General features: G+C 37.1%; 1 protein-coding gene across 3 annotated transcripts in view; it reads left to right on the forward strand.

Annotated features, from left to right (window-relative positions):
• The window catches only part of Usp53 (ubiquitin specific peptidase 53), a 55,123-nt gene that overhangs the window by 16,996 nt on the left and 15,737 nt on the right, over positions 1 to 22,390 (forward strand). For all 3 annotated transcript variants that reach the window (XM_028760456.1, XM_028760458.1, XM_028760457.1), the window contains exons 3-13: positions 4,028 to 4,120; positions 5,390 to 5,524; positions 6,738 to 6,851; positions 6,932 to 7,014; positions 8,791 to 8,896; positions 10,019 to 10,165; positions 10,895 to 11,044; positions 17,078 to 17,240; positions 17,696 to 17,845; positions 18,643 to 18,786; positions 20,256 to 20,988. In XM_028760456.1, the coding sequence (XP_028616289.1) occupies positions 4,028 to 4,120; positions 5,390 to 5,524; positions 6,738 to 6,851; positions 6,932 to 7,014; positions 8,791 to 8,896; positions 10,019 to 10,165; positions 10,895 to 11,044; positions 17,078 to 17,240; positions 17,696 to 17,845; positions 18,643 to 18,786; positions 20,256 to 20,988 (2,018 nt within the window). The remainder of the gene's footprint in view (positions 1 to 4,027; positions 4,121 to 5,389; positions 5,525 to 6,737; positions 6,852 to 6,931; positions 7,015 to 8,790; positions 8,897 to 10,018; positions 10,166 to 10,894; positions 11,045 to 17,077; positions 17,241 to 17,695; positions 17,846 to 18,642; positions 18,787 to 20,255; positions 20,989 to 22,390) is intronic.

Genomic DNA, 22,390 nt, shown 5'->3' on the forward strand with positions numbered 1-22,390 from the left:
TGTCCCTCCTTTGGAAGACTCCAGTTACATACCTGGTTGTTCCAAGTGGCTTGTGGTCTTCGCTTTCTTTCTTAGTCCTTTTTCCTCTGTGTCATTCTCTGGATTCTGTTTCTTGAAGTTAATTCTTGTCTTGAAGTTAATTCTTTACCTTTTCAATGTCTAATCTGCTATTTGTGATATTGTATTTTTCATACTGGGTGTGATAGTGTACACCTTTAATCTCAATACTTGGGAGGCAGAGGCAGCAGATCACTGACTTCAAGGCCAGCTTGGTCTACAAGCTGAGTTCCAGGATAGTCAGGGCTATACAGAGAAATCCTGTTTGGGAAAACAAACAACAAAAGTGTATTTTTTTTATCTTAGACATTCTGATTTTTATTAATAAGTATTTGATATGTGCCTTCATGTGTTCAGTCTTAACCTTTAGTCTATGAATTGTTTTCCTGTGCTATCTACTAATTTTATCCTTTATACAGGATTTTAGTGTTCTATTTTTTCTCCCCCCCCCACTTTTTTGCTTTAATGGCCACTAATTTTTATTGCCTGTCATAGAAGTTTTACCTTGTGAGGTTATAGATATTTTCAGGATTTCTAAGACAATCTTAAGCTTTATTCTGGGCCAAGATTAATTTAGTTGGAAACAGTCTGGTTATCTTGGTGTTCTGGTTTCTTGGGCAGGGATAGTTTTATTTACTCTTAAGGTTAGTTTTTTTTCAGACACTTCTTTTCTTCAGGGCTCTTGTGAACCTGAGTTTTTCACCTTGACTATTGAGATTAGGTCTCATCCTCGTCCTCCATGAGCTCTGAGCATGGTTTCTTCATTTGAGTGTTTCATTCCCTGCTTGTGAGTACCGGCATGCTTGGAGGAGCCTGTGTGATCCTGGTGCGGACTCTGCAGTGCTCTGCCCTGCCTACTCCAGCAGCCTCCAGTGTTCAGATGGTACTACAGGCTAATTTGTAAAGCCAATTCTCATCGGAAAAAAACTACCATTCAAGGACTTCCTGTCAGAAAACGTCTTGCTAGTGATCAGTTTTATGATTATTTTAAAAGATGGCTCGGAAATAAATTGAGGAATCTATCTTGTAAGGCCATACCAATTTCAGATGCAGCTATGAAAAGGTATGAATCCAGTGAAAGGCAGTGAATGAATTTGTACACTGTGTCTCTTATTTCTTATCATTTTAGTATATTTTTATAGTGTTTTAAGGTGATGAATATGATCAAAGTTTATATTCCTTCAGGAAACATGATTATATGCACTGATTTTGGGGTGTACTTAAGCTATATGTAGAAATGCAAAAAACATGCATAGTATCTTTTAGGATTTATATTAAATAACTACATGCAAGGCATTAAAAAGGAGTATATATTGCTAAAAATTAATTAGTTCAATAATTAGCTGAAGCTTATTTTGTAACAGACAATAGAATATAATTTTATGAAATAGCATGAACATGGATTATAATTAGTATAATTTTGTGATAAGGATTTGTTTTAAGGTTTTATGCTACTGTGTTGAATAATATACAGAAAAATATTATTTTGAAAATTTCATATATGTATACAATGCATTCTTATCATACCCATCCTCCACTACCTTCCCCCAATTTCTCTGGGACTCCCCAGCTCATCTCCATTCCTGTTTCCTGGCGGGGTGGTGGTGGTGGTGGTTGTCATCAGCAGCTTCTTCCTCTCGTCCTTAGTCCAGATAGTACTGACATATATATGTACATGGATTGGAGCCATGCTATAGTAGACACCACACACACCCCCAGAGTGACTCAGCGACCATTAGTCATCAATAGCTCTTTTGCTCGGAGTTAGGGCTCCTATAGTGCCTTTTGCATTCCTGCTAGAATTTTTACTGGCTTAATCTTGTATAGGTTCTTTGCAGATAACCATAGGCACTGTGAGATGACATTTGCAAAAACCATGTTACATCCAGAAGTCTGCATTTTAGAGTTCTCGTCTTCAACTGGCAGCTTAGTACTGGCTATTGTTTACACCTGGTACATTGGTCAGATACTCTCTGCATTAATTGTTTCCCACAACTAAAAGAAGTTTCTCTGACCAGAGTTGAGAGCAACACAAATCCACTGGTATAAACTTCAATATTAGAAGTTAACTTGACAGCATAACTATTTAATATGAGTTCCCTACCCCTAGATCCTAGTGTATCCCAAGTCATGGCCTTTTGACAAGTTTACAAACTCAGACATGAAATGGAGCCGACCTTGTATCCAGTCTGAAAGTAGTTAGTCACTCCCATAGTTGTCATGCAGCCACTGTTGCATGAGTACACTACATGTGGCAGGCAGGTCAATACTGTACTGTCCAGGGTCTAGTAAGATCACTGGTGATGCATGTCTCCTCTGTCAGCTTCTGTAGCACCTTCCAGCACTGAACACTAGCTAGCAGGGAGAGAGTTTCTCAGTCAGTCCGGTTGATTCTCTGTGTCCTGCAGTGGAAGTGAGTGGTATCCTTAGCTGTGGAATCTTACCATCTAGTTATGGTGGACAACCAAATGTGATGGTAATAGCCCATGTGTTTTGAGGTGCCTCTAGTTAGGTAGTAGGGAGATACCCATCCATGCCTGGCTCTGAGATTGCTATGGTGGAAACTCTTCTGGCCCATCCATGGAGAACACTTCTGTTCAATCTCCTTTTTAAAATAAAATTTTAAAATTTAAAGATATTACTGACTTTATGAAAATAGATTCTTGAGGGTTTTCTATTTACTGGATAATTTACATTTTCAGGTGCCAAGAAAGTATTACATTTGACATGTTAGGTGCCGGTAAATTCTTTGAGTTAGAAGCAAAGTTCTGTTTAATAGCTAACATTTGCTGTAGTTACTATACATTAGATCCTTGCCTGTTTATTACATCTTCCATTTCATTTAGCCTTTACAGCTCCTGGTGAGAGATGCTATAGTAAATATTTGGCTGTCAGTTCAAAAGCTGTTCAACAGAAGAGCTAGAGCCATCTGCCTTCAGATCTGTGTTGTTAGACAGTTTGCCAGCATTAATCTTCATGATCTTTGTTAAGTCCTTTGAAATGGATTTCAATCTTGTATTTTTATGATATGCTGAGATAATATATAAGAAGTTAGTATTTCCAAGTACTTTATAAAACACTCATTTTGTTTTTATTAACCTTTTACTAACATCTTATTTTTAGTCGAGAGAATTTAGATGTTTTAAGTGGGTTCTTCTAAGGTATATTATTTGAAGAAATTACTGAAAAGATTCAGAGACTCTTGATAAACTTGCTTGTATATCAGTTATTTGTCAGGCTCTGCAGTATATGCTTTGTATTTTGTATATTAATCTTCCCTAAACGGAGACATGCAATATTATTCCACTGTGTAGAATGTAGGTTTTATAAAATGGGTTTTAGGTACTGGACTGATTTTCTTTCAACTGTTATACTTTTTTTTTTTTTTTTTTTGTAGTTTGACTTTGTCTCTTAGTAGCCAGTGTCTAAGGAGTAATTGTTGCGAATATATTCAGGTCATTGCTTGGCTATCCCCACACTGTTCCTCTTACCACAGGAGTCTTTCATTTAGTGTGCATGATCACACACATACTGGTCACACGTTCTTCTTGCTAAGACATACTGACTACTATTTAGTACATCTTAGCTTTAAAGTCTAATTGTATTTCCTTCCTAGGCTTCCAGTGTTTCCAAGTATTATAATCTCTTCTTCTTTCATGTCTCTGCCAAATTCTCCATGTAGTATCTCATGTTTCCTGTCTGTGTGCAAACACTTAACTGAAAGCTTTTTCTGTGGGTTTTGTGTGTGTGTGTGTGTGTGTGTGCTCTATTCTCATTGTGGCTTTTCATGTGAATCAATAGGAATTTCCTCTATGTAGTGTTGTACTTCCTGTTTCTAGTGATTATGCAAGTCCAGTTATGTACAGGGGATTAAAGAGGTTACTTACTACTTTACTGCTTTTAAAATGTCCAAATATGATTTTTTTCCATAGACAATCTCAATTCTGTTTTCCATTCAAATGTTTTTTAGGTTTTATGGCAGTTAGATATATTCCGAAGAAGCTTGAGAGCTCTGACTGGACATATATGTCAGGGAGATGCCTGTATATTCTGTGCATTGAAGGTAATTTAGTAATTACTATTGATTCTCCAAAATTTTAATTTTGATGGTTATTTAATTTGCTCGTGATTGAAGTTCATTGTCAAATAACATAGTTTTGAAGATGAATGTTAAAACATGGCAAGTTTTTATCTCCTACTTTTATGTTATATAATTAAAATTTAATTTTTTAAATAATATGAAATTGTTGAGAATATTCTTAATTGTTTTGTAATTATTATTTGTTTTAATGACTGCTCTTAGCTACTACTGAGTTCTAGGTCCTGCTCTCATTATTGGGTTAATACAGTCAGCATAATTTGTAACAATCTCTGTTCTTCCTACCATTGAGATGTGGAAGCAGGTAAATTTCAAGTTCAAGGCTGCCCTGAGCTACGTAGTGAGAGCCTGTTAACATAAACAGAAACAACAAAGTCATATAGGAACCTATATCCTTTTGTAGTAGCATAGGAGACAATGTATAAGCTACATGTAGAGCATTAGGTGGTAAAAATGAAGTGAGTGGCTGAGGAGGAAATATTAGCCAGAGTAAACCAGGAAGTATTAAGGAGCGAGAAAACCCTCATCAAAAGGTTGACAGTTAACTCCAGACCTAGAAAAGATGATCGAGTTTCAGTAAAGGAACTTGTGGGAGAGAACCTTCTGGGTAGATATAGACATAACTTCAAATACCAAGAAAGTCTGGGCACCAGAAGCATTGTGAGCAAGAGAGAGTGTTGAGAGCCAGACCTCGGAGGTAAGGGGAGATCTGGGGGCTTCAAAGTCACAGAGGAGGGAAGGGTGGCTACTCAGTGTTTGTTGTACAAACATGAGGACTTGGATCTGGCTTCTCCCATAACCCAGCTCTGGGAATTAGAGGTGGGAAGGGTGCCTTTGGCTGTAGGGTGTTTCCCTCAGTCATTCTCCATGTTGTGTTTTGAGCAGGTCTCTAGCTGAACATGGCACTCAGTGAGGAGTCAGGCTAGCCAGCTTGCTCTAGAGACTCCCTGTCTCTGCCTTCTGCATGGTGGGGTTGCAGCCAGACTCTCTATGCCCACCTGGTGTTTGCCATGGTTTCTGGGTGTTCAGACTCCAGTCCTCAAACCAGTGCTTTGCCTTCTGGGCCATCTCCTTGATTCTTGAATAATTAACTTTATATGGGATTTCAGGACTGGGACTGATCTTTATTCATTTCCAGGTATGGGTATGCTGCTTCTTTATGTTGTAGTGAAATTGTTAAAGTGTCTGTAAAGTTGTTGGCATTCGACCTACTGATACACTTTTGATTTCTAGACAATATTTGCACAATTTCAACACAGCCGAGAAAAAGCACTTCCCTCAGATAACATACGGCATGCTCTTGCAGAAAGCTTCAAAGATGAGCAGAGATTTCAGCTTGGCCTTATGGATGATGCTGCTGAGTGCTTTGTAAGTATCTCTGCCAAACCATAAGAACTTAGAAGAATAGTTTTAATTCTTTATGTGATGCAAATTTGAAAACAAATAAAAAAATATAAAAATGAAAAAATGTTAGAACTGGTCAGTGTCTATATATATCTTATTCATCCTTCAAGATTTAATTTAAATCATTCTGTGTTTTATGTTATATATTGGGTTCTGATGATTTATGCTCTGATTTTTACTGTATGTTTATAAAATATACACATAGTTGTTTTTATGATAAATTTTATATAATATATATATACTGACCACCCAGTTTTGTGTTCTATTTTGTTTTTAATCTTTCAAGACCAGTTTGTGCTGCCCAAATACTTTTGGATATGTAGTTCCACTGGAGAGTAGCTGATCTACCAGAAGCTACACTTTTGGAAGAAACTGTCTCTTCTTCTCAAAAGTCAAAAGCAGCTGACTTTTGCCAAAAACTGTGTGGCTAAGGGTGGAATTTTATGCACATCTACCCCCTCTGTGCTGAGATTTGATCTGGCTTCAGTTTGTACAGGTTTTGAGTATACTATCAAAACCTCTGAGTTCATATATGCAACTGTTCTGCTGTATCCAAAGGACAAGGTTTTCTTCTAATTACCACTACATGTGGGTCTACAGTCTTGATACCCTATCATTGATCCGTGAGCCTTAGATGTGGGTGTGTGGTGTATATGTATGGAGATATATATCACATATCTAGTATATATATGTATATTCATTAGCTTAATTGGTAAGCTCCAGGCCAATGAGTGACATTGACTCAAATGATATTGCCCGTGTTCCTAAGTTTGACACTTGAAGTTGTGACATCTGGCCTTTCCATGCACCTGCATACACAGGTGCACACTCATGTAACACTCACACTTTTTAAAAACGTTAACCTGATTTTACTTAATATAAGAATGCTGGGAATGTAACAAATTCAGTTTCTGATACTGGATTCTATATATCATCCTTTGTATTTGGTATTAAAAGTAAGGCTTTAAAGTTCCTTCGTTGATTTTTTTTTTAAGCTAGCATTGCAAAACTTGAACATTTGCAATGATTAGAGAGGAAAATTGAAAAGCCAGCACTGATGACATCCCTGCATTTACACTTTGGAAAATGTTCAGTTAAAGGTAATTATGTATTATGGTGTTATCTGCAAGATCAGGAACTTATTTCACTTGTGGTTTTTTTTTAATTGTTTAATTAGGAAAACATATTGGCAAGAATTCATTTTCACCTGGTGCCAAACAGGGATGCAGACATGTGCACCTCTAAATCTTGTGTGACTCATCAGAAGTTTGCCATGACTCTGTATGAACAGGTGAAATGTCTTAGTTATTTGTTTAGATACTAGACTTCTGTCTCCTGAGTGATAGATTAAGCGTATGTTTTTACCTGCAGTGTGTGTGTCGCAGCTGTGGGGCATCGTCAGACCCTCTCCCCTTTAACGAACTCGTGAGGTACATTTCTACAACAGCCCTGTGGTAAGACCTCTCAAAAATATTTAACAAAGGGGCTAGGAGCACAGTTAAGCACATTAAGCATTTATTCTGTGAAATCATAACATAGTATGGATTTTCCTTTCTAACATTATTAAATGTGCTTTAATAAGAGAACCCAGGAGCTGGCTTTCTCAGCTGAAGGTAATACTTGCATATATGTAATACAGTATGTTTTTTGCAGAAGCTAAGGCATATGGAATTCATTTGTTTATATAACATACATATAATCTGACAGTAATTTTATATAGTGTTTGTAGTGAGCCTGCATCTTAAGTGGAGCCCATCACATAAACTTAGGTTTAGAATTTACCATTCATAACATATTAGCCCTCAGATTTCAGATTTTGGAGCATTTCAGACTAAATGCATTTTATAATAAAATGTTCAGGATTTATATCTTTTATATTTATAGCAGACCTTTGGAGCTGGGAAAATGACCTTAAAATGAGAAACTCACTGGTAAATGAACTGCATAGTTCATCTTTACTAAGTTGCTTCCCTTGTATGGGCCTTGTATGTACCATAGTCTCCTTTACAGTGATGAGTGAGAGCTAGGGTAAGGTGAAAAGAAAGGAAAACAGGATCTAACCTTAGGTTATTGTATTTGAGACCTCAATAGTCACCGGAAAAGTTTGCTGTGCTTACTGCCTGCCTGTCTGCCAGCTCCTTCCCTTTCTGTCTCTCTGAAATAGCTAGATAAGATGCAAAGTCTTTCCCAGACCTTATGCAACATTTGTCAATCAAAGTTACTTCAAGTCTTTTACCAATTTAATGAGCTTACTTTGGTAACTCTACCCCTTAGGTAGATGGACTAAGATTGAAATCTACATCTGGTTACAGAATTTATCATTACTCTGATACTGTCAGTTTTGTAAAACTATCATGTGTTTGAATGTTTATCAGACTGAGTGCTTTCTAGTGTGTTGTGCAGTGTGTTAGAAGAGTACTTTTGGTTACTAACTATTAGTGGCTTCCTTAGACCATGCACCGTGAAGCATACAGTAGAGTTAGAGCATCTAGAATGGAAAGGTGTGATGGTGTGTGGCCTGTAACAGTTTCCCTTGAAAATGCTTAAATAGTTGTTTTACGGTTTTACTGTGTGAGGGATAGTTCCCAGTAATGTAGGAAAATGTCTGTTCCAGCTCCAACAAAGCCATTAGTATTCACAATACAAGCAAAAGACACTAGTCTAGCACTGAGGTAACTTTGCTGGTGAAGGCTGCCATCTCCTAGCTGAAACACTTAACTCTACCTCTGGCAACTTTAGGCCGAAGAAAGAAACTTCTACAATTTGTATTTGTTAAGGTAGAATTTAAATTCAAAATCTTCTTAATTAGTAGAATAAAAAAATTTTATATTGGAACTACTTCCATGTAGAACTTTTACCCTCATCCAGGAAGTCCTAAACAAACGTATAGCTGGATAAGGTGACACTTACCTATAATCGTAAGTGTTTGGGGCCTGGGTAAGAGAATTTTAATAAGTTTAGGTCATCCTGGGCTAGATAGAAGGATGATATCTCAAAAAGTAAATGAATAAGTAATTAAAAAGAATACTCTAATATGATTCTATATCTGTCTTAATTCTTCATATAGTTTCCAAATTTAGTAATTTTTTACTGTATGGTTAAGTTTTCAGATAGAAAAGTAATGCATACCTATCAGTATATATTAATACTCAGCTTTTTCAAGTGAAACTGATATACCTATTGTAAGTTCATAGGCTAGGTGAGATTAAGATTCCTATTTTTTTTTAAAGCAATGAAATTGAAAGAATGATGGAAAGACATGAACGATTTAAGCCAGAGATGTTTGCGGAATTACTGCAAGCAGCAAATACAGCAGATGACTATCGGAAGTGTCCTGTAAGTATAGTTGGAGAATATTAGTGTACTTCTATATTTATAAACTTGAAAATAGGCATTCAGAAATTCTCATGTAAATACTAATTGGACATGCATAAAATCTTTATTTAGTGATATTGGAGATGACTTTACATCACATAGACTATTTATCTATCTTAGTGCTGTCATTGTGAAAACTCTTTAACTCCAGCTCACATCTGTAGCCCTTGCTACTCCGGAGGTTAAGGCAAGATCATTTGAGGCCATAGATCTGTGGCAAGCCTGGGCAACATAGAAGAACACCATAAAGACAAAACAAAAACTTCTTAGCTTTGCAAAATTACTCATTTTTTTTAAAAAAATGTTTTATATTTATGTATTTGTAAGTGTACCCCAAGTGTACATGGTGCCCACGAGGTCAGAAGAGGGCATTCAGTCCGTGGGGACTGGAGTTACAGATAATTGTAAGTCACCATGTGGGTGTGAAGAATTTAGCCTGGGTCCTCTAAGAGCAAGTGCTCTTAACTACTGAGCTAACTCTCCAGGCCACTCCACCTCCTTTTTTTAATGAGACAGTCTTATTCCTGGATGGCCTGGAACTTACTAAGTAGATCAGGGTGGCTCAAACTCATAGAGGACTGCCTACCTCACCTTATTATAAAATGTAAAGTATCATGTGTTGATTGAAGTCTTTCAGAGGTCTGAAATGTATCCCATGACTGCAGAGAAGTCATGTTGTTGTCATTGTTGCTTTGAGTAAATGTGACAAATGATTTTTTATTGCATAAGATTGTAAATAACTTCAGTGATTTTTTTTTTTTTTTGACAGAGTCTAATACCATAGTCCAGGCTGGCTCAGCCTCCCAAACACCACAGCTAGCTGTTAACAACCATAAGGGTTTTTTTTCCTCCTTTTTGTTGTTGTTTTCAGGGTGAATATTTGTTTTAACACATCTAAAAGTATCAAATGAGTTAAAATTAAGACCTTGCTTAATCAGTAAAGACAAACAACTGATCAGAAGTCAATTTCTAATAAACTGAAAAATCAAATTTCAGATACACTTTGATTTTCATTGTATAATATAAGGTACATATAGTAACTAGTAATTTAAAATCCTGCCTTTTGTGTTTGTTATTCTGTAGAGTAACTGTGGCCAAAAAATAAAAATTCGCCGTGTTTTAATGAATTGCCCAGAGATTGTTACCATTGGATTAGTCTGGGACTCCGAGCACTCTGACTTGACTGAAGATGTAGTTCGAAGTCTAGCCACGCATCTCTACCTTCCTGGGGTATCACAGTTGCTTTCATTCAAATGTTATCTATCACGATGGTCTTAGTTTTATTCATCAGAACCTAAATTTTTTAAAGGAAATATTGATATCCAGATGTGCTTTGATGAAGATAATTTTGCCTGAATCAGACTAAGTGGAATACCTTTTTCCATAGACTAGAAATGACTTTCAATCACAGTTTAACCTATCTCATGCCCTTTGACCCTGGAGTGATGATTGGTGATGATGATGGTTACCACCTGATGGTTATCACATAAATGTGATGAATAGGAATCTAGAAAGGGTGTAAGTTTTAAACTTAACCTGTGTATTGATCTCTCTTGACACATGTGTGCTTTTTAAAATCAATTGTTAACTTTCTAAACTTACTTTGAGTTTGTTATTGTTACAATTAAAAATAAATATACCTTTTAAGTGATATTTTAGTGTTTCTTCAAATGTGGTATCTAATCAGGAATATATAATTCGTCTTACATTTGGAGTATAAGTAAAGTGTCAATTGTATGTTGCTGGAAAAACTGCACTAATGCATAGTGAATTCAATTTGTGGAACTTGGAGGTTCTGAGGATTAAATGTGGTGTGCTGACAGCCAGCTCCATATCAGTGGCACCTTCAGTAATAAGGTTGGATCAAGGCCAATCTGTAGGTGAAATATTTAGATAAATGATTCATAGTTTCTCTTCTTAAAGAAATAATGATAAATATACATTAATCTTTTTAAATAGCTTTTTTATAGGGTTACTGATGAAAATGCCACAGACAGTGAACTGCACCTTGTCGGTATGATCTGTTATACCAGTCGACACTACTGTGCCTTTGCTTTTCACACCAAGAGCTCCAAGTGGGTGTTTTTTGATGATGCACATGTGAAGGAGGTAAGACCTGCACTAATTTCAGTAATCATTGGGACTTTTCAAAACAGAATAGACGTACGTAACAATATATATGGTACTGGCATAATTATTAGAGTAGTGAATTAAAGAACCAGCTACCTATCACAATTTTTAAATTTTAGTTTATTTTAAAACTTAAGTTTTAATCTAGTCCAGGTTTAGAGTAATGAGTTTTGAGGTAGGAACAGAATGAGGCACTGTTTTTCCAATTTTGTATACACAATAAGGAATTGGACATATGTTCTTTTGATAAATTATTCGTTTGCTTTTTGAAACAGTGTCTTATGTTAAAGACCATTCTAACCTAGAATTAATATGTAGCCCAAAATAGCCTTAAACTCACAGCAATCTTCCTATCTCAGCTTCTTATGTGTTGGAATTGTAGGTGTAACACATCATACCTGGCTTTTTAAAAATTACATGTTATTTATTTTATTACACTAACTGATGCTCTCCTCCTACCATGAAGGTTCCCTGATGAAAACTGGGTTGTCAGCGTGTCACAGGTGCTTTTACCCACCAGTTCATCTCTGACTTGGTGCTTGCCTTTGAAAAACCTGTGGCCAAATTCTAGAATTCTTCCTTAATTAGTAGACGACCAAGGATCTGAGTTTTTAAAGTTCTGAAAGAGATTTAGACCTGATAAAATTGAAGACGATTGATCTTGTAAACACTTCTCAAAGTTCACTAGCTTTGAAAATTCTGCTGGTAAACTGATTTTTAAAATTAGAAATTCTTAGGTTGTTACAAACACGTGGTGTGGAATTTTCTGTACTTTCATTATAACATATAACACAAAGGGCCATTTGTCAACACTGATTATTGTCATAGACATTCCTTAGATAGCATTCACTGAACATTTTTTAGGCCATAAAAAATAAACACTGATAAATTGGGGTCATCAAAACTTAATAAAACTTTTGCCCTCTAGTAAGACATTTAGGAGAATAACATAAGCTGGGGGCTAGAAGAGAATATTTGTTTGGCATATGTAATATAGTCTGTATCCAGAATGTATTTTTTACGTTTGACTTGTTTTTAGTACAGGGGATTGAATCTTATAAGGCTCATGTGTCCTAGCAAATGCTCTGCCACCGAACTTTAGCTCCAGCCCTGTATTCAAAATATAAAAACATAAAATTTTACAACTCAACAATAACAAGACGACCAATTTTTTTGAACAAATGAGTAAGACTTTACCAAAGAAAGTATATAAATGTTCTCTGTTACATTCTTTATATCATCAGCTATTGAGAAATACAAATTCAGTTCATGGTAGGATCCCAGTATTTACCCATTATATTGACTAAACTCAAAAAGAATTACTAAGACCGTACCGTGCATTAGCAAGGATTTAGACTAGTTAGACCTGTCATCTGAGGACAGTGAGACTGAAGACTTGAGCAGTCACTTGAGGAAACAGCCTGTCAGTGTTTGTTTTTACTTTGAGTGTGTGTGTGTGTGTGTGTGTGTGTGTGTTTCTGCTCTGCTGAAAATAAGTCCACATAAGATGTTGACCTGAATGTTCATGATAGCTTTTTTCCTAATAGACAAAATTTAAAAATCAAATAAGTAATAAGTGAATGGCTAGCCAGCTATATATGGTACAGCCCTACAGTGTAATATATAATGCTTATTAATAAAAGGAATAAAGTATCAGTTAATGTATGAATTCTGATGAATCTTGGGGCATTATACTAAGTTGATGAAGCTGTATATAAGGGACTATATACTATAACTCTATATAAAATTGACTTTATATAGAATTTAAAAAACTAAAAACAACCTTGTAGAAAGTAACTGCATGGTTTCCAGGTACAAGGAGGAAAGGTTTTAGAGCAAGGATTATGTAATGGCGAAGATACTGACTCATGTGAGGCCAGACAGTTGTTTTGCATGTTAATCTACTTCAATAGAACTGATAGAAAACATTTGGTATTTGTAAAAAAAAAAAATACTGCATTTAGATAGTTCTTTGTTATAGAAAATTATGAAGATATTCTACTTTGACATTTTAGAGTTCATATTGGCTAACTATATAACACAAATTGTCAAAATTTGGAGAAATATCAGGTATTAATCATTTGAAGTGTTCCTTTCAGATTGGTTCTATATTTATGAGGTTGCCAAGTAAGGAGGTAACCAGAAGTCATGGAAAAGCTTGGGGTTCCAGTTACTAGAAAGCCTGGGGGGAGGGGATGTTTGTGTGATTTATAAACATTAAAATGTACTCAAGTATGCACCTTGAGCTTTGAGAAATATGCACACTTAAAATTGACTATAATCAGATACCTGGTTTTTAACATTGCTGGGCTTGAGCCAAGGATTGGCCTCTTATATATTAGGCAAGTGCTCTGTCATTTTGCTGTTCCTGCTCTCTGTATAGAGAACATTTTCATCACCCTGTAAGGTTCTGGATGCCTCTTGCTATCTAGCAGTCTTCCCACCTCACCTCAGCCTCATGACATGACATCACTGACCTCCTCTAGATTAGTTTTGCCCTTTCCCTCATTTACATAAAGGGTTCTTGCAGCATTTACTATTCTGTCTCCTTTCCCTCAGCAAAATGTTATTAAAATCCATTCATACTGTCCTTCATTTTTACCATGTTTCATTTAATAGCTGTACTACAAGTTCTTCATTAACCTGTGGTGGTTTAAATAATCATTATGTGAATATTTTCCCATTGCTCTTAGATAATACACAGAGTGGAATTTTTGAGTTGCATGATAAATGTGTGTTAAATTTTACCAAGAATTGCCAATTGATGGTTATTACAGATGTACTGATTTTGTTCCTATTAGCAACATATGAGAATCCATCTTCCACTTAGGTAGTGTTAGTAATTCTAGCTCTTATAATGCTGTATAAAATACCTCACTGTAGTGCTTAAACAGTCTCCTTTGTGATTAATAGTAGTTTACACATTCTTTCCATGTGCTTATTGACAGTGCACTGGATGCTCTGTGTGTGTGTGTGTGTGTGTGTATGTGTGTGTGTGTGTGTGTGATATCTATTTAAATGGGTGGGGTAGATGGGGAGAGAGAGAGGTCTATTCAAATGTCCTACCAATCTTTTGAATTGGAATATCTTATTAAGTCCTAGGCCGTTTTTATTCTGTACACAAGTCCTTTATGTGTTGTGTACTTTCAGTTGCTTCTCGAGACAGTCTCGTTGTGTAGCACTGACTGGCCTGGAACTTACAGTATAGCTCATGCTGGCCTTAAGCTCCGAGAGATCCCCTGCATCGGCTTCCTGAGTGCTGGGATTAAAAGTGTGTGCCACCACACCTGGCTGACCACTTTCAACTTTCAATTTCTTAATGACATAGCTTCCCAAGAGCAAATGTTATTACTTAATTTGATGAAGTCAGATTTACAATTTATTTTCTTCTCTGAATTTGTTTAGTGAAGATTTTCTCTGTGAATTTCCTGAGATGATGCTTCATTTTGGGGGCTGTGGGTAGGAGTTGTTTTCTGTTTGGCTATTTAGCTTTCCAGCACCATTTGTTGAACTAATTTCTCTACTGAATTGACTTGGATGCTTTGTCAAAAGTCAGTCAACCACATATATGAAAAGCTGCTTACAATTTAGTGATGATTCCAGGCATGGTTGCTTACATCTATAATTCCAGCATTTGACAAGCTGAAATAGGGGGATTTTCATGAGTTCAATAGGTTGAGATGTGTATACAAATAAAATTTAATAATTAAATCTTAGTACAGAAAGTATCATTTTACCTGTTGATTTTTTTGTGGGTATACAACTGGTTATAGATATTTTTTATTGCATATTTTATTTACATTTCAGATATTATTCCCTTACCCCGTTTTCCACCCCCTCAGGAACCCCCTATTCCATCCCCCCTCCTCCTGCTTCTATGAGGATCTGCCCCACCTACTCCCCCACTCCCACCTCCCTATCTTCAAATTACCCCACACTTGGCGTCCAGCCTTCATGGGACCAAGGACTTCCTCTCCCACCTATGCCCAACAATGCCATCCTCCCCTACATATACAGCTGGAGCCATGCGTCCCTCCCTATGTGCACCCAGGCTGGTGGTTTAGACTCTGGGAGCTCTGGTTGGTTGGTATTGTTGCTCTCCTCATGGGGTCGCAAACCCTTTCAACTCCTTCAGTCTTCTTTCTAACTCCTCCATTGGGAACCCCTTGATCAGTTCAATGGTTAGCTGTGAGTATCTGCCTCTGTATATGTCAGACTCTGGCAGACCTCTAAGGAGACAGCTATATCAGGCTCCTGTCAGCATGCACTTCCTGACATCCACATCAATGTCTACCTTTGGTGACTGCACATGGGATGGATATCCAGGTGGATTGGTCTTCAGACCTCCTTCAGTTTCTGACTCGCACTTTGTCTCCATATTTGCTCCCTTGAGTATTTTGTTATTCCTTCTAAGAAGGACGGAAGCACCCACACTTAGTTTTCCTTCTTCATGAGCTTCATATGATCTGTGAGTTGAATCCTGGGTATTTCAAGCTTCTGGGCTAATATCCAATTATCAGTGAGTGTGTTCTTTTGTTGGGTTATCTCATTCAGGATGATATTTTCTAGTTCCATCCATTTACCTAAGAATTTCTCAAATTCATTGTTTTTAATAGCTGAGTAGTACTCCATTGTGTAAATGTACCACATTTTTTGTATCCATTCCTCTGTTGAAGGGCATCTGGGTTCTTTCCAGCTTCTGGCTATTATAAATAAGGCTGCTATGAACATAGTGGAGCACATGTCCTTGTTATATGTTGGAGCATCTTCTGGGTATATGCCTAGGAGTGGTATAGCTGAGTCCTCAGGTAATACTGTGTCTAATTTTCTGAGGAACTGCCAGACTGATTTCCAGAGTGGTTGCAGCATCTTGCAATCCCACCAATAATGGAGGAGTGTTCCTCTTTCTCCACACTCTCGCCAGCATCTACTATCACCTGAGGTTTTGATCTTAACCATTCTGACTGGTGTGAGGTGGAATCTCAGGGTTGTTTTGATTTGCATTTCCCTGATGACTAAGGATGTTGAACATTTCTTTAGGTGTTTCTCGGCCATTCGAGTTTCCTCAGTTGAGAATTTTTTGTTTAGCTCTGTATTCTATTTTTTAATAGAGTTATTTGGTTGTCTAGAGTCTAATTTCTTGAGTTCTTTGTATATATTGGATATTAGCCCTTTATCGGATATAGGATTGGTGAAGATCTTTTCCCAATCTGTTGGTTGCTGTTTTGTCCTATTGACAGTGTCTTTTGCCTTACAGAAGCTTTGCAATTTTATGAAGTCCCATTTGTCAATTCTTGATCTTAGAACATAAGCCATTGGTGTTCTGTTCAGTTACTTTTCTCCTGTGCCTAAGTATTCTAGGGTCTTCCTCACCTTCTCTTCTGTTAGATTCATTGTGTCTGGTTTTATGTGGAGGTCCTTTATCCACTTGGACTTGAGCTTTGTACAAGGAGATAAGAATGGATTGATTTTCATTCTTCTCAATGCTGACCTCCAGTTGAACCAGCACCATTTTTTGAAAATGCTGTCCTTTTTCCACTGGACTGTTTTAGCTCCTTTGTCAAAGATCAAGTGACCATAGGTGTGTGGATTCATTTCTGGATCTTCAATTCTATTCTATTGATCTTCTTGCCTGTTTCTGTACCAATACCATGCCGTGATTTCTTTTTCCATTTCTGTATTGTGTGTATGTAGGGAGAGGGAACACACATATGGAAAGGATGGGCGTGAGATCAGAGCACAGTCAGTGCTGTCAGGGCTCACTTTCCACCATGGGAGTCCTGGAATCAAACTCAGCTATCTCAGTGGACCCTGCCTAGTATTTCTTTTTAAAAATGAGAATCTAAAATTTGTATTTGGCCTGCGTATTAAAATTATTCATGACAATTAGACTGCTAGCCCCTGAAAGTCTTTGAAGTACTTTGAAATATAAATTAATTCAGTTTCTGCCTATTAATATCACATACTTCAGGAATTGGTTCATGTTTATTTATTGTGATCTTTCTTTTAAAGATTGGAACCAGATGGAAAGATGTGGTCTCCAAGTGCATCCGATGCCACTTACAGCCACTTTTGCTATTTTATGCAAACCCAGATGGGACAGCAGTCTCTACTGAGGATGCCCTCAGGCAGGTTGTCCACTGGTCACAGTACAAATCGGTTGAGGAAAATATGGGTAATTCCTTTTAAAAAGTATTTTTTCATTTTTTTTTTTATTTATTATGATCAACTACTGAATGTAAGGTGAATGTTGAGAATATTTTTGAGTTTCAATCAAATGAAATTCAGGATAATTTTACTATATTTTGTTGATCTTTTCAAAGAAACCTTTCCCTGGCAGTAGCCTCAGAAGTTCTGTTAGGAATCCCCCTGTATGGTCAGTGTGGTGCACCCAGAACACAGATGAGGCTATGGGGAGCTCTTTCTGTCAGTAAATTCTGAGATTGTAAATGTTTAGCCTGAAGCAGCAAAACAGTGTTGGATGCATCACAAAGCAAATAAAGCCCTGATTGACATCACCCCCCTTAAGTATCAACTTATTTTGTCTAGGGTATTAAAAATATCTGAAGATGACTTAGATATCTTTTCTTCTAATGAGAAAGAAAGAAATGATGTCTTTATCTTTTTAAGGATGTGGGAAGCCTGTCATTTATAAACCAGATCAGTCAAAAGAAAATGGATTTGATGGTCAGACAAAACAGAAAGAAAATCACAAATTTCAAACTGATATTTCCTCATTTAATCGGAGCCAAATGCAGACAAGTGGGAGAAGAGCACCAGGTATGTTTTTACGCTGTCCAGTGTGCAGTGTTTGTAAACAGTTAAGCAGTCTTTCTTTCTCAGTTACTGGACATGTAATTCCTGGTGCAAACTGAAGAGAAAGGCTAAACTGCCTTGCCTTGCCTTGCCCACGAAGAGACGAGGCTAGGTAGAGTTGTGTCTTTTTGTGAGTGTATTTCTCAGAGTTTTGATTCTGTTGACATATTTGAGATTGTCCATGCAGTGGAACAAGACAGCATGGATTCACACACAGTTTGTAAACTTAGGCGGCCAGCTTTTAATTACTGTAGCCTGTATATCTATTACACAGGTTGGAGATAGTGATGGTACCCACCTCAGAGACTTCAGTAAATAAGAATACCTAGAGCACAGCAGCTTCCATCCTCTTTCTTTACACGTGCTTTAGGGACTATAGAAAACATAGTTGAAGAAAGTATGGGTCTCCAATGTCAAAAAGTCATGCTGAGCATTAGTTAAGCATAAAAATGAGTTCATTGTGTTCCTATTTTTTTTTAAGGTGTGTGTGTATTCATGCCTCTCTTATCTGCCTGTCTGTCTGTGTGAAAGTGAGAGAACAACTCAACTTTAGGAGTTGGTTTTTTTCTTTCTATTATATGAGTACCATGGATTGGATTCAGGTTGGCAGTCTTGGCAACAAGTGCCCTAACCCACTGAGCCATTTCAGTGGTCCATGGCTTTTTTAAGTGTAGTTTTTTTTTTTTTTAAGTTCAAGGTTTACTTTTGTTGAACAACTTGAAAAATAATGTATATCATTATAAGAATGTTTTCTTTTACAGTTAAGTTAAGCCATGATCAAAGAGAGAAGATAAAAGACATTTCCAGAGAATGTGCTCTGAAAGCCATTGAACAGAAAAATGCACTGTCTTCTCAACGAAAAGATTTAGAAAAGGGACAGAGGAAAGATACAGGCCGACACAGGGGTAAGTTAAGTACTAGAGCATTAACTTTAAAAGAACCAGTAAAAATCCTATTTTAAAATGGAGTTTTCTAGTATACTGCGTATATTTACATATTACATTTCACATATTAACATGTTTTTATATGATTTCTTGAATGTCTCTATATTAAATGTAAACAAAACATTTTTTCTAGTTCTTATTTAATTGTTATTTTAAGATATAGCTCAGTTACTGTTCTGTTGCTGTGAAGAGACACCATTATCAGGGCTACTCTTATCAAACAAAGCATGAGGATTTGCTTGTAGTTTTAGTGAGTAAATCCATGATTATCATAGCAGGAAGCAGACAGGCGTGGTGCAGGAGCAGTGGATGAGGGCTTTACGTCCTGATCCACAGGCAAGAGAGAGAGAGACAGAAACTGGGCCTGGTGTGGACACCTGAAATCTCAAAGCCCATTCACAGTGACCCAGCTCCTCCAACAAGACCACCACACCTACTCCAACAAGGACACACCTCCTAACCCTTCTCAGACGGTTCCACTAAATGGGGACCGAGCACTCAAACATTTGAGCCTATGCGGGCCATTCTCACAGAAACAACTGCAAGATACTAGTGTTAATGTCTTCATGTTTTTATTTCTAGCTATGCTCCTTACAAATGCAATTCACTCAGTGCAGTAAACTAAGAAGGAAGGTCATGGGGAATAACTCATTGGTAGAATACCTGCCCACAAGCATGTTCAAGGCTTTGTAGGTGATCCTCAGTGCCAAAAACTAAAAGGAAAGTTACAAAAGGTTTCTTAGTGCCCATACGTCTGTTTGTTAGTAATGTGGTAGCTTTCAGTGCATTATAAACGTAACCTTTTTTGATTGTATGGTGTTTTCATGGACATAACAATTTTTCTGCTGTATTTTAAATGCTGAGTTCAGAGGTTTGTTACAGTGATATCCTGTCACGTACACCTGTGTATATATTTTGGTATGTAGGTGTGATATGACATGTGGTTTGAACAGATGCCCTCTGCTGTCCTGCTGGAAGACTGACAGCACCTCACAACCCAAGTGACAGTGTGTCTCATTGTTGAACTTAGTTTGAAAATCTTTACCAACATGGCAAATATATTTATGATTTTTGTTAATTATAAGCCAAATGGTTAATTCTTTTACAAAAAAAACCCATTTATGATCTACTTTATAGATCTTTTTAAAGCCCAGTTAATTTTATATCTCTCATTTGTAAGTAAACAATAAAACCTTGTTTTTGTTTAGTTGGTTGGGTTTTTGATACAAGATCTTGCTATATAGCCCAGGCTGGCTTCAAACTCATGATCTTCTTGCTTCATTGATTTAGCCTCCCAAGTGCTGATACAACAGGTATGCACCACCACACCTAACTTCAGATAATGCACTTTTTAATCCTAAATCAGTTTGTGATGTATTTTAATTTTTATTATTTTCATGTGTGTCTTATGTACTGTTATTATTTTTAAGATTTGGTTGATGAAGACTTGGCATCTTTCAAGTCCGGATCACCTCCTGCCTCGGATGGCTTTAGACAACAAGGGAACCCCCATCTCTACCACAGCCAAGGCAAAGGACCTTGTAAACATGACCGAGCTGCCCATGAGAGCTACACTTCTGGGAAAGTGATAAGTTCAAGCAAATCCCAGAATCCTCTTGTTCCTGGAGATAAAACAACAAGCAAAGCTAAGAGTGACAGTGGCACTGGATATGATACAGACAGCAGCCAAGATTCAAGGGACAAAGGAGGCAGTGGCAGTAATAAGACTAAAAGCCGCCACCGTGGCTGGAAACCCATGAGAGAAACATTAAACGTCGATAGTGTTTTTAGTGAAAGTGAGAAAAGGCAGCACAGTCCAAGGCGGAAGGTGGAGATCGGTAACAGACCGAAGTGTAGCAAGGATCAGAGTTTTAGTAACTGGCCAAAAGCAAACCCAAAGCAAAAAGGCTTAATGACCATATATGAAGATGAAATGAAGCAAGAAGCAGGAAGCAGAAGTTCCCGTGAAACTAATGGAAAAGGGGCAGAGAAAAATACAGGCGCTGCAGAGAGCAGAGGTCCTGGTACCAGCTGGCAGATGCAGAGGACAGAGTCTGGGTATGAGAGCAGTGATCACGTCAGTAACGGATCTGCCAGCTTGGACTCTCCTGGTGTTGATGGAGGTGGGGCAGTCATGGATGTCGGTGGTGGTAGAGCCTTCAGGTAATACACAGTAAACAGTTTCTCCCTCATTATTCGTATCTCTGTGTATGGGGGTGCTGTATACCATGTTTGTGGGGTGCCTATGGAGGCCCAAAGAAGTCAGTGGTCCCTTGAAACTGGAGTTACAGACTGAACCTCATGCGGGTGCTGAGAACCCAACTCTTCTCCTCTGGAAGAGCAAGAAGTGCTTTTAATTCCTGTGCCATCTCTTCAGACACTTCTTTTTCTTTTTTAAAATATGTTTTTCTGCTTTGAAACTGTTATGTAAGTACTGAACTAAACTTACGCTTTCTTAAACAGCATTCATTTGTCCATGCTCAGTGAGCAGTCCTCCTCCTAGTCACATCCTCCGTGCTCAGCTCCCATTCTCGCTAATTATTTGAAGGAATTTACAGGTTTGGGATCAATGAATTGTTAGGGAAACATCATGAAATTAGAGTGAAGAGAAAGACCTAGTATATTAGAACTTATTTGATATTTCATATTTTCAACTTAAATAGTTACTTCCTAACACCAAAGTAATGACTGTCTGGTTTTAGGAAATTTGAAAAACATGGAAGTACACCCACTATTTTCATTATTATCGATTTGATTTTTAAAAATAACTTTATTTGTCTTTTGTGTATGGGTGTTTGACTTGTATCTCTGACACCACATCCATGCCTGGTGCATACTGGGGCGGGAAGAGGGTACCCTTGTGAGTGACAGACAGTTGTGAGCCACCATGCTGTTGCTTGGGATTAAACTCAGGTCTTCTGGAAGAACAGCCAGTGCTTGCTCTTCACCATCAGCCAGCTCTTCAGTCAGCTAGGAATTTTTTGCAGCAGGCTTTAAAGTGTTGACTTAAATTGGTATCTTAGTCTTAAGCTGATTGTTGAATTCTTCCAAATATACATATATAATATAAGATATCATCTCTGACATTTGTATCTCAAAACTAGGGTTGTTTCTGTTACCAAAAACAAGTTCCATGGAAGGAAATATAAAAAAATTCAAAATATAAGATATCATCTCTGACATTTGTATCTCAAAACTTGAGTTGTTTCTGTTACTAAAAACAAGTTCCATAGAGGGAAATATAAAAAAATTCAACCAAATAAGTTTGTGATCAGTTAATTAATTCTGAATACATATTTTATTACTGATGTTAGCAACAATGCATTTGATTTCTCTGTCATCTCTCAAATATGCTTGTTCTCAATGTAATGATTGATTTCATAATATCACTCTTAGTACTTTTTTCTGTTTTTAATTTTTCAAAAGCATATATAATTTTACCTAATGCTTGACAACAATCATTTTTTAAAATCAGATTTATAAGAATCAGCTGCTTATGCTCTATTAAAATAATTGATTCCATAAAGAATTAAAGTAACTTTTTCCCTAGTGTTATAAATTTCAT

The sequence above is a fragment of the Grammomys surdaster genome, unplaced genomic scaffold (assembly GCF_004785775.1).
Source record: "Grammomys surdaster isolate TR1022 unplaced genomic scaffold, NIH_TR_1.0 126531, whole genome shotgun sequence".
In the NCBI taxonomy this organism is placed as follows: Eukaryota; Metazoa; Chordata; class Mammalia; order Rodentia; family Muridae; genus Grammomys; species Grammomys surdaster.